Below are 12032 nucleotides of genomic sequence, written 5' to 3'. Positions count from 1 at the left end.
AAGTACAAGGTAATTTGAAAGAATGTTAAGTATGTCTCTAGTCCTTATAAAGTACTGTTCTATCAATGGCATGTTTGGATAAGCATCTTATTTGCAGCATATAATACAAGTGTTTATCATAATAAGCGCTTATGTACAAGCTTAGATAAGTTGTTTTCGTAGTAAATGATAAAGTAGAGATAAATTGTTTTTATATATGCTACAAACTGGTTTCATAAGCTATACTGGAGAACTTATGAAAATAAGCTGAAAAAACTTATGTAGATTATCATAAGTTGTTTTCATAAGTTTTCTCAAATAGTCTCACAATATGCCAATAAATAAGCTCAAAAAAGTCAATCCAAAGTCCAAACAGGGAATTGGATCCTCAGCAGCCCAATTCCCTGTAGCGCTCTCTACTGTTGTTTTCGTAGCCGTCGGATTAAATCTATGGTAGAGATGTAAACTGGCAAAACTACTAAAATGTAAAAATTAAATATTGTCACCGATTTACTACTCATGACAGATTGATCTTGATGCCTAATCTTGAAACTGAAGACTAGCTGGTGGCCAACCAACAACAGCAGCGCTGCACAGTGGTTGATCATGGCGGAGATGTCGCTTTGCGGCAGTGGCAGAGAAGCCCTCTTTCAACCACACATGTTTAGAAGATTGTAACCGGTTCAACAGCGAGATGGCGGCAACGGTGGAGATGTCGCTTTGCAACAATGGCGGCAGGAGAATGCCCATTTTCTCTTCTTTTTTTGGTCAGGAGAATGCCCTTTTTCAACCACACACATTTAGATAACCAAATTGGATCAGCAACAACAAATGCCTTTTTCCAGATCGCGCTTAAGAGATTTGTGATGCAACCGTTGGCGTTTTGGCACTTCTTTTGCACGATCTCAGGATTTCTCAGCTGAAACATTAGTCAATAAAAGGAACCCAAACACTCAATTTTTCTACCTTTTCACGACTGCAGAACATCAGTTAGTTCAAAAACAATAAAATTCTGTTTTATGCAATTGTTCACAAAGTATTCAGTCCAGTTCTTTTTCTTTATTTTCCTTGTTGCTGTGATTTACTGTTGCCGCCGCTGTGTTATTACCTCCGTTCGGCTTATTCCATGCGATTGCTGCTGCTGTGAGTACTGTTGTTTGGCTTATTCCACGCTGATATCGATTGCTGTACGATGAAAGGTTGTGAAACAAAACGAGAAAATCTGTAACAAATCTTCATCATACCACGATATGACCCATCGTGGCCACAATGCATATGATGGAGCGCAAAAAAAAGCCTAAATCCAGTTGAAAAACTATAGATAGAGTCATCCTCCTTCATAATTATTCATTCAGAAATATTGAGAGTTATTCCAATATTCAATAGAATTAGGAGAACTCTAAGGAGGAGGCAAAGATGATCAAGGAACTCCAAGGCAATAGGGTTCCTTTCTTTTTATTGTCTTTGTAATTTTATTTTCCTAGGTTAGGTCGATGAACTCCCTTATGAATGATTGAGACATGTAATTTGGTTCGAACAAGTTTATATTCGATTGTTATTGAGTTATTTTCTACAATTGTCTTGCTTGTAATTCTTTGTTCTTAATCATGATCACGTTATAGAACAAACCCATAGGAATTAGCTAATCCCGTGAGAATAGACTAATAAGCCCGAATCTAAAGACAATTCAACCGACCAACATAAGATCATTAAATTCAGTACCTGAGGAAGGGGGTAGGATTAAGATTTACACTTAGTTAAATTCTGCATGTCTATGGTTAATCAATCAAGATAGAGAGAATTTGTCAAACGTTGAACTCGTTAAAGGTAAGGATGTCTTTTTAAAGGCTGAACTTGTTAAAGGTGAGGATACTATAAAACAAGGGGAAACCTATCAACCATTGATTAAACTTTATTCAAATTGCAATAGAAATAAGCAATGATAACACTAAACTTATTTTAATAGAAATTAATCTGTCGGATAATAACTAATAGTGAAGTAAAATATAACGCTGGTTATCAAGCAGGAATAATGGAAGAATTCGAAACACTTAACCACCTCGTGCGTCTACTGACACAACCTTTTATTTTGATTGCATTTTATTTACTTTTTATTTATTTTAATTGTTCTTTACTTTTATTAGTCAAACTCTCTCGAAACCAACAAAGTGAATGCAAAACACCTTTACTTTCCAAATTCCTAAGCGAAACTAGTAATTTTGGCACAATTCATGTGGAGACGATAACTTATCACTTTATTACTTGGTAGCGATCTTGTCCACTTACAGAAAAGTTTTGTCATAGCTTAATTTTGTCAAATATGTCCTTTTATGTCCTTTTATATTTATCAATCATTTTAAAAACTAATTTTAATTTCAATCAGATGGCTTTTCAGTTATCAGCTATAAATTAACTTTTCAGTTATAAGTTATATTATAGCTTAATTTTGTCAAATAGTATGTCATTTTATATTTATCAATCATTTTAAAAACTAATTTTAATTTCAATCAGGTGGCTTTTCAGTTATCAACTATAAATTTACTTTTCAGTGAGTTATCTTCTTATAGCTTAATTTTGTCAAACATGTCATTTTAAGTCATTTTATATTTATCAATCATTTTCAAAACTAATTTTAATTTTAATCAGATAGTTTTTCAGTTATCAACTATAAATTAATTTTTCAGCTATTATAGCTTAATTTTGTCAAAAAGAGCTTTAACATAAGTAACAAGGCTTTAACATAAGTAACAACCTATATGATCCTCAGTATATATACAATATACAACTTTCTTACTATAGCAACGTATACAATCCTCAATATATATATACAACTTTCTTACTTCCAACATAAAAACTGACACCCAATAAAATCGAAGTTTACAAGTTGTTGGACATATGTCAAAATTTGATATGTTAAAAAATAAGCGACTAAACAGGGCAACTTCAGTTGTACTGTGTTTGATTATAAACTTGTTTCAAAGACTTGTTGAACCGTGTTTGATGGTGTCTACTGTATGGACTAACCCACTAAAATTGACAACAAAGAGAATCGAACTTGAGACATTGAAAGGAGCACACTCCAAGGTCCAAAGTCAACACCACTAGACCAACTTAAGTGTGTTTATTTTATTACCTATTACTAGATTCCACCACTTGAAATAAACAACACGTTCCATTTTTTATTTTAGGGGGATGTATTGGATTGGGATTTCATGGGATTTTAAAAGACTTTTTTATGACAAAAAAATCTTGAGGTATTCAATCAAGACTTTTAAAAAAGTTAAATAAATCTTGTGGTATTCAATCAAGACAAATAAGATTTTTTTTTCAGGGCAACAAAATCCGTTGGTATTCAATTGAGATTTGTTTCTACTTTTAAAATGTCCATTGGTATTCAAAAGTCTACCGATTTTGATGGATTCTTGTTTGAAATGGATTTTGAGAGACTTTTTAGTTGAAAATACACTTGACAGACTTTTTCAACAATCTCACCAAAAGCCTTGAGACTTTTTTGAACTCTCCAAGACTTTTTACTTTCATCCGTATAAAATTTCTTCTTCTTCTTTATTACTTTCACAGTTCATCATCACTGCACCCGGTTTTTTCTTCTTTTCTTTGTTCACTTTTTCAACAATCTCTCCAAAAGTCTTGAGAATTTTTCAAACTCTTCAAGACTTTTTACTTTCATCATCATTATACCGGTTTTCTTCTTCTTCTTTACCTATCAAATATATTTTTTTGCAAAAAAATATTTTAACAAATTCTACATCTTTTTTACAAAGTTTTGATTAATTACAACGGCAAACAAATTTTTTTCGTCACCCATTCATCTGCTTCTATTTTCCATCAATGGTGGTGGTGGTGATAACCTTTTTATTGGTGATTAGAAACATATACGTAAAAAAAAAATGTAAGGTTTTTTTTTTAAATCTTTGGATTCCCAAAAAAATATAATTTCTTTTATTAAAATTTATTGATTCTTTTAAAATTTTCCTAATATACAAAAGTTTCCTAATATATAAAGTGTTATGAAATCTTGATTGTAAAAAAGTCTTTTGAAAAAATCTCTCAAAATTCATTCAAATCATGTGTTAAAAATCTTGATTGTAAAAAAGTCTTTGTAAAAAAGTCTTTAAAATCTCACAAAATCAATATAGTCCAACAAAATCTTATAAAATCATCAAGACTTTTTTTGCCAAAATTGTCTCATAAAATCTCAATCCAATACACCCTCCTTTAGAACTAAAATTTAACTGTTCATATTCTCCAAGACACCCATTCATTCATTGTCTCTATCGAATTGTCATGGATTTCTCAAACTTAGTAGGAGTACTATAGATTATTTTTTTTTTTTTGACAAACAACTTAGTACTAGATTTTATTTTTTTTTTGAAGAAAAAATAAAGTACTAGATTTGAACCATGCAAAATGTGTTTTCTGCTTCGCATATTACAATTTACTACAAGTGGATCATTTTTCCTTACAAAAAAAATGTTATGTGGGATTTTTCTATTGTCCTGAGTTCATGATGGTGGTGGTGTGTGTCTGCCTTTTTTGTTTGTTTGCAGATTAGATCTTTTTTGTGTTTTGTTGTAAAGTTTGTATTTGGAGTTCTCTCTTGAATTTAATCCCACTAAATAATTTTTGACTTGTTGAATTTACATGGGTTTGTTTAGGTAGATTTACAAAAGAGAGAAATAAGAAAGAGATAGATAGCAAAGAAATTAGTTATTTCTATGGTTTGGATGAGAAGATAAATAAGGGTTTGGATGAGAAGATAAATAAGAAAAGAGGAAAATATAATGGTCAGTAACTGTCAAAAATAAATCTCTCCATATTTTTATTTTTTTTGAAAAGGATAAATCTCTCCATATTAAGAGATATTTGTGTGATAAGAAGTGAAATAAACAATTTTACAACAATACCCCCATTCAACTAGTTTATTTTCTTGTAAAAAATGATAAATTTGTTATTTTCTCATTTTAATTAATTTCTCTCTTCACACTTTTCTATTCATCCAAACCATATAAAATTTCTATCCAATTTTTCTTCTATCTCTCTTATCTCTTGTTTCTCTCTTCACTATTTCTCTCTTTCATATCTCTTTGACATCCAAACATAGTGTTAGTGATTATGTTGGTGGTGGTAGTGATGAATAGTAGTTGGATTTTTTTTCTTCATTTTTTAAAATTAGTTTATTATGTGGTGTCACTAAATAAAAAAAATAAAAGAAAAATCACATATACTTGTCATAAAAAAAATTTATTTTATGGAGGATAAATCAAAATTTGATCACATCAAAGAGCTATTAATTCTAAAATTAATTTTACGTTGTGATCATACCTGATCAGAAGAGTGGTTGCATCCGACATTGCTCCGTTCCGCCTCCGGCGAAGTGAAGGGGGGTGTGTACCCGCAGGTGCTCCGAAACTTAAGTCAGTGATTTGAGTGAAGCGAGATTTTCAGTAGGTTAGAATGCATACCTGACTCCACTGCACGAGTGAAGTTTATATAGCCCAAACGCTGAGCCAAGACCCTTTGATTAATGATCATCAAGTGGCTGCCGAAAAACGACTAGAGAGCTATAATGAGCGATAAATGCTCATCATTCTCGTGATCGACCGTTACAATACGTGAGGATATTGTTAGGGATGACAACGAGCACCCATGGGTGCGGGTTTGACACTTACCAAACCCACACCCGAAATCATCACCCAAACCCAAAGGTTGTTCGGGTGGCAAAACAACACCCACGCTCACACCCATTGGGTTCAGGTTTTTTCCACCCAAACCCAAACCCGCATCACATTTGAAAATAATTTGCAAATTTAAGAAATTAAATTCCAACATAGACTTTGAATTAAATTACAACTAAAATTAAGGTATTCCAAGAAAATTCAAATACGGACTTTCAAGAAATTACAACATAGATTTTCAAGAAATTAAATGAGTTTAATTGATATGCACCGATGGTGTAAAATAGTTTTGCACAATCGTCCAATAAACAAGCATTATTTTGCCATGTCATATCAAGAAAGTGGGGTGAAATGGGGTGATGTGGCGGAAAACATGGTTGATATTGGTTGACAGTGTAAAATTATTTTACACCGTCGGTGCATATCAATTAAATCCAAATTAAATTACAACTAAAATTAAGGTCTTCTAAGGAAATTGAGGGAGACTATGAGGGGTAATTAGGTAATTATAAAATATTTCGGGTGGGTGTATGAGTTTCGGGTGTGAGTTTGACTGATACCAAACCCACACCCATATTATCGGGTGTCACTCGAACTCAAACTCAGTCAAATCGGATTTCGCCCGTTGACTTGGGTTTGGGTTCGGGTGGGTCTCTCGGGTTTGAGTTTTTTTTGCCATCCCTAGATATTGTGACCGTTGACTCGTAGGAAGTCTTCGTGGACTGTTCCTTATTGGGCCTTGCTCGATAGTCCAACTAATATTTTTCCTCAACTTTTGGGCTTCTAGGTCCAATTCAGAACACGTTAAATATAAAAATCAAAAAATATATTTTTTCTGACACAAAAATATAAATTTTTTAATAAACATATTTTTATATTTGCAGTCGTGCACAACCATATTAGATGATTAATTTAGCAACAAAAAAAGTAATTATAAAAAAAAGTTTAACTACACATTTGGTCCCTTACATTTATTTTAGATTTTAATTTGGTCCCTTACGTTTAAAAAGTATCAATTTGGTCCCTTACGTAATTAGGTTTATTTTAGGTTTCAAGTTAGTCCTTTCCGTCAATTTTGTCACATGTGACAACCAATTTGCATATGTGGATTGACACGTGACACTTGGACACACTGACACGTGTACTGTTCAAACGGTGTTAATGACAAAACTAACGAAAAAGACTAACTTGAAACCTAAAATAAACGTAAGGGACCAAATTAATACTTTTTAAACATAAAAGACCAAATTAAAACCTAAAATAAACATAAGGAACCAAATAGTTAAGCCTAAAAAAAATGATTTTATAAAACCCATTAAAGTATACAAGAAGTACCGTATGATATATCCATCCATCTTCCCTCCATCCAATGCACCTGGTGACTGATCCGTTCCGTTGTATGGTACAAAGGCTAAACCCGTCTTTCCACAAACCTTTAGCCGCTAATTACGTGTCCCAACAATATCGACTCCCACTCTCCCTCTTCTTTCTGTCTTGGGAAACAAGAAAAACGGAACAAAGAACCCTCTTTGGATTGCGCGCTCAATACATCTCAACCGTCCACCTTTTTAATCCAACGCCTCTCCTCACTCTCACTCTCTCTCCTATCTTTTCCTTTTCCCTCTTTCACAGCGGTTTTTTTATTTATCATCAAATAATAAACCCTAGTTAGCCACAACACTCAAACACTATTTATCTCTCTCCGATCTAACTCTTTCGTTCCGATTTCTCTTTTTTTCTTTTCGTTTCAGATTCGATTTTATAATAATCGTTTTCTCACTATTTATTGATTATTGATTTCATTTCTCCTTTTTTTTTTGGTATTGAACGCGATCGTCGTTCGGAGTAACGATGGTTCTAGATTCTATGTGTATGAGAAACTGAAAAGTTAAACCCGGTTCGATTCCGGTTTTTTTAACTTATTCGAGTTTTTTTTTGTTCTTCGACTGGACTTCTGATAAAAGAACCGTACGGCAATGCCGGCGGCAGGGATGAGACGGTCCACTAGGGTTTTCGGAGTGGTTATGAAGGGATCCGACTCGGGTCGGGTTCTTAGGTCCGGCCGAAGGTTATTTCCGGAACAATCGGTCGACGATGATAAGACCAAGGGAGGAAACGAAGGAGATGATTGGCCGAAGCCGCAGTCACCATCTAAGGAAAACACTAGACGCAACGCTGATGTGGCGATGGCGAAAACGACAGCTGCGGAAAAGGCGGCGATACCGGCGATGGGGCAGGTGGGAAGGGGTGGTGGAATTGATAGGATGTATGGTATAGCGTATAGTAGAAAACGGAGAAGGACTGGAGGTGAGAAGTGGTTGAAATATTCTAGAAGGAAAAGAGGAGTAAAGGTGGGTGAGAGTAGTGAGCCCTGTGTTTTTTCTGTTGTTGTGAAGCCCTGTGCTCGAAAAAATGGTCGATTTTCGTCTTTGTTGGTTTCGGTGTTGAGGTACATGACGAGGTTTACAGTTACATTACCTGAGGTTTTGGCCTTTTTTCTGTCTCAACCAATTCATGTTGCTTTTGCATCACAGGGTGTACAGTTTCTGCAGGTATGTTTTATGTATATCTTTCGTAAACTTGATTAATTGAATTGAATTTACTTGCTTTTATTGATTAATTAATTTGAGGAAAGCAATTTAATCACTTGAGAAAAAAAAATCCATACTTTGTAAGTCTAGCTATTGTGTCCCCGATGGTAACTCAGTTGGTACCTATCAGGGACGTTATTGGGGAGAGACCGGAGTTTGAACACCGGATTCTCTACTTTTCCACACTTATAGCCAATAGGCCACTGGACCAAACAAATGCATACTTTGTGACTGTTACTGTTTTACTTTGCTCCATGATCTCATGCGATATATTTTTTTTTTACCAACTTGCAGGGTTCGCCTCCTGCTAATACTGGAATCTGCCAGTTTTTTGGGATCACAGACTTCATTCCATTGTTCTCTGTTGACTTTTCTGCTGTTCCGGTTTATTTTGAGTATCTGCACTCATCAAGGCAATTAGATTTTCTCTTTAGATCGTTTTTTATTGTACATAATCCAATAACTGCACATAGTGATGACGAGGATGACGAGAAAATTGATCTCCCAGAATACAAGGACAGGTCGCAGATTTCGTGTGATACTGTTGAAAGAGAACCTTCTGAGAGTGGAACTGTTATACCTGATGTTATTGAATTCAGTGACAGTTTATCCTTACCTTCCTCTGTCAAGGGTCCCAGGCTAGCTGGTGGTCGAAATGGGCAGTTTAGAAGTGTTTTGAACTCTAGATTCACTCAGAAGAGGAGGAGTTCACTTAGGAAAAGGAAAGCTCATAGTCCTTTCACAATGAATTTACGTAGATGTAATGGACTAGTAGCTTCAGATTTAATGGGTGGTAGAAAACGCAATATCCACTTCTCTGCTATGACCCCTACCAAGAGACATAGAAGTTTACCCAATGAGGATATCGCTAGAAGCTTGAAAGAAGCTAGTTCTTCCCTTGTGGATTCAACAAAAAGTGTAGATTCTTCTCTCTGTTCTGCAAACATATTGGTTATAGAGTCAGACCGGTGTTACAGGCAAGATGGGGCAATTGTCACTTTGGAGATGTCTGCTTCAAGAGAATGGCTTCTCACTGTAAAGAGAGATGGATTGACAAGATGCACTTTCAAGGCCGAAAAAGTGATGCGACCTTGGTCTTCAAGCCGGTTCACCCAGGCTATAATGGTTTCATTGGATAATGGTTGGAAGCTGGAGTTTGCCAATCGCAACGATTGGATTATTTTTAAAGACCTTTATAAGCAGTGTTCTGATAGAAATATCCCTGGTCCTGTTGCTAAATCAATTCCAGTGCCAGGAGTTCACGGGGTCTCTTCCTATGCTGAAACTAAAAGTAACGATTTTCCCTTTCAGAGACCAGCTACATATATATCTGTGCTTGGGGATGAGATAACTAGAGCAATGGCAAGGAGAACTGCAAATTATGACATGGACTCTGAAGATGAGGAATGGCTGAGCAAGCTCAATAATGAGTTTCAAGAGCATCTTTCAGAGGATAATTTTGAGTTAATCATTGATGCTTTTGAGAAGGTTTATTATTGTAATCCAGACGATTCCTTTGATGTAAAATCTGCGGCTAGCTGTTGCCAGGATCTCGGCAGCAAGGAAGTTGTAGAAGCGGTATACACCTATTGGATGAATAAACGGAAGCAAAAACGTTCTTTGCTAATTAGAGTTTTCCAGGTAAATTTACTATCATGTATTAGTTATATTGTGTGCGTGAATCATGTCCGTTTATGTTTTATGAATACAAAGTTTGTATCTTCTCAAGTCCCAACACATAGTTTCCTGGCTGTCTTTTCATCTCAGTAGGACATTAGAAGAATTACTGGTGTTATGGACCTGTGGTAAACAAGGGTTTTCCAAATATTTCTTCCCGTAGGTATAATGAATATTTGGAAAGTCTGGAAGTCCTTTTTTTTTTGGCAATAGGAAGTCCACTTTAAATATGATTCTTATAGTCCCTGGCTTCCTATGTTGAGGCCACTTTTATTCTTTCTTGCTTGTCGTCAAATAGGTTTGTTCACTTAAAATTATTACATGGAAACGTGCTCCATGTGACAGTTATGTTTCGTCCCGGATCGTAGATTATTCTTGAAATGAGAACCACTAGTGAACCTTAATGTTGAAAATTATATTTTACCAATCTCAATGATAATATAATAAACATCATGAAATGGTGCTGATTAACAATAAGTCGGGACTGTAATCATGGTTTTCATCTTAACCAGAGTGAGGGATGCAAGTCCAATATAATATAACCCCAAAAAACTGTCTCAAGTCACATTGGTTGGGAGCAGAAGATTTTTGAGTTAGTTTGAATACTGTGGCTGCGAGTGATACAATCTCCAGTGCTATAGCAGCCACAACACCATAAATGATGCAGTTTATGTGATTTGAAGCAGCTTGTTGCAATTGATTAGTATGGTTGATACCCGAACAGATGCATTTGATGATATAAAATGTATTCTAATTTATAAAATGTATTCTAATTTAATGTAGTGATTTATATGTTATTTTGTTCATGCATTATAATTTTTATGCTTTTGTGTGAGTATATATATACATACACGTGAAATTACAATTTTCCCCTTCGGTAGAATCTTACAAGTCGTGTTATGATCTTTCACCGGTCTACCGATCCTACTTAAAATCCTGTGTTTGAACCTTATGTGGTGTTGTAAATTACTATATTGTAATCCCTATTATCTAATTGACATGATTATTTTCGTCAGAATCATCAATCAAAGAGGGCACTTGTTCCGAGACCTTTGCTGCAAAAGAAGAGGTCGTTTAAAAGACAACCAAGTCAGTTTGGTAGAGGCAATCAACCAAGTGTGTTGAGAGGTAATTTTTTACTTTTTGTCATCAACTAGGTGTAATGTTATGATTCCAAAGATGTTTTGCCTTCACTATGGTTGGCGTTGAATTTTCATGTAATTGTTTTTTCTTTATCCTTTTTGGTATTAGTGGATAGGCTCATCTTCCAATACAATTTCTTGAATATTACTGTTTTGTCCCAATATCTTGTGTAGTTGCATTTTTTTTAATAGAACGAACATTCAGACATTTTCTGTGCTTTTTTAGTTATTTTAGTTAACATATATCTTGAAACTCCATGTCTATTTTATTCAAATACCAGATTCTTTATTAGAATGGCATAACTGCGGGTTTATATTCTACAAATTTATGGATGTTCAGAAGAATTATGTTATAGAATCTGTCAGATCAGTTAAATGACTGTTGTTTGTTTTGTTGGAATATATTAAATATAAATAGCATGTTGTTAAATTTTGTCATCTTGTATCGATTTTCAGCAATTGTAGCTGAACAAGATGCCTTGGAAGAGGAAGCAATGCTTAGGGTTAAAGAAGCCATAGCCTCAGCAAATGCATCGATGGAAATAGCCATTCAAAAACGCAAAAGGGCTCAAATTCTTGCTGAAAATGCAGATTTGGCAACCTACAAGGCAGCAATGTTGATTAAAATAGCCGGAGCAGCCGCAGCTGCAGAATCAGCAGAAATTGGGGCAAACTACTTTTTTGATTGATGGTTAGATCAATTCTGTTTTGGATGCAAATTATAACACCCACATATTTTACTCTACAGGAATGGTCACAGTAGATTTGCTGCTGTGTTTTTTCCCCTCTTATATACTGTAAACAGTGTACAGATTTTTGTTTACATATGTACAATTTGGATGGAAATCATGACCTCACACTAATCTTCGCTAGTACTAGATTTTGTTGACTTCTTTCCCTTTTAAGAAAGAATTGAAGAAAAAGAAATACAGAATTTTCAAGACTCA

The 12032-nt window shown here is 34.7% G+C and overlaps 1 protein-coding gene across 1 annotated transcript; it reads left to right on the top strand.

The window, feature by feature from the left end:
• Positions 1-7060: 7060 nt before the first annotated feature.
• LOC123912438 lies at positions 7061-12032 on the top strand. Its single transcript, XM_045963218.1, has 4 exons — positions 7061-8227; positions 8561-9907; positions 10960-11071; positions 11542-12032. The coding sequence occupies exons 1-4, from the start codon at positions 7652-7654 to the stop codon at positions 11772-11774; spliced, it is 2268 nt and encodes a 755-aa protein (XP_045819174.1). The 5' UTR covers positions 7061-7651; the 3' UTR covers positions 11775-12032.

The sequence above is a fragment of the Trifolium pratense genome, linkage group LG1 (genome assembly GCF_020283565.1).
Source record: "Trifolium pratense cultivar HEN17-A07 linkage group LG1, ARS_RC_1.1, whole genome shotgun sequence".
Classification (NCBI taxonomy): domain Eukaryota; kingdom Viridiplantae; phylum Streptophyta; class Magnoliopsida; order Fabales; family Fabaceae; genus Trifolium; species Trifolium pratense.
This window is presented reverse-complemented; position numbering and strand designations above follow the sequence as displayed.

Coding starts and splice junctions, on each gene's coding strand:
- LOC123912438 (XM_045963218.1), top strand. CDS start 7,652: ATGCCGGCGGCAGGGATGAGACGGTCCACTAGGGTTTTCGGAGTGGTT. Junction 8,228..8,560: donor AGGGTGTACAGTTTCTGCAG/GTATGTTTTATG, acceptor ACCAACTTGCAG/GGTTCGCCTCCTGCTAATAC. Junction 11,072..11,541: donor TCAACCAAGTGTGTTGAGAG/GTAATTTTTTAC, acceptor ATCGATTTTCAG/CAATTGTAGCTGAACAAGAT.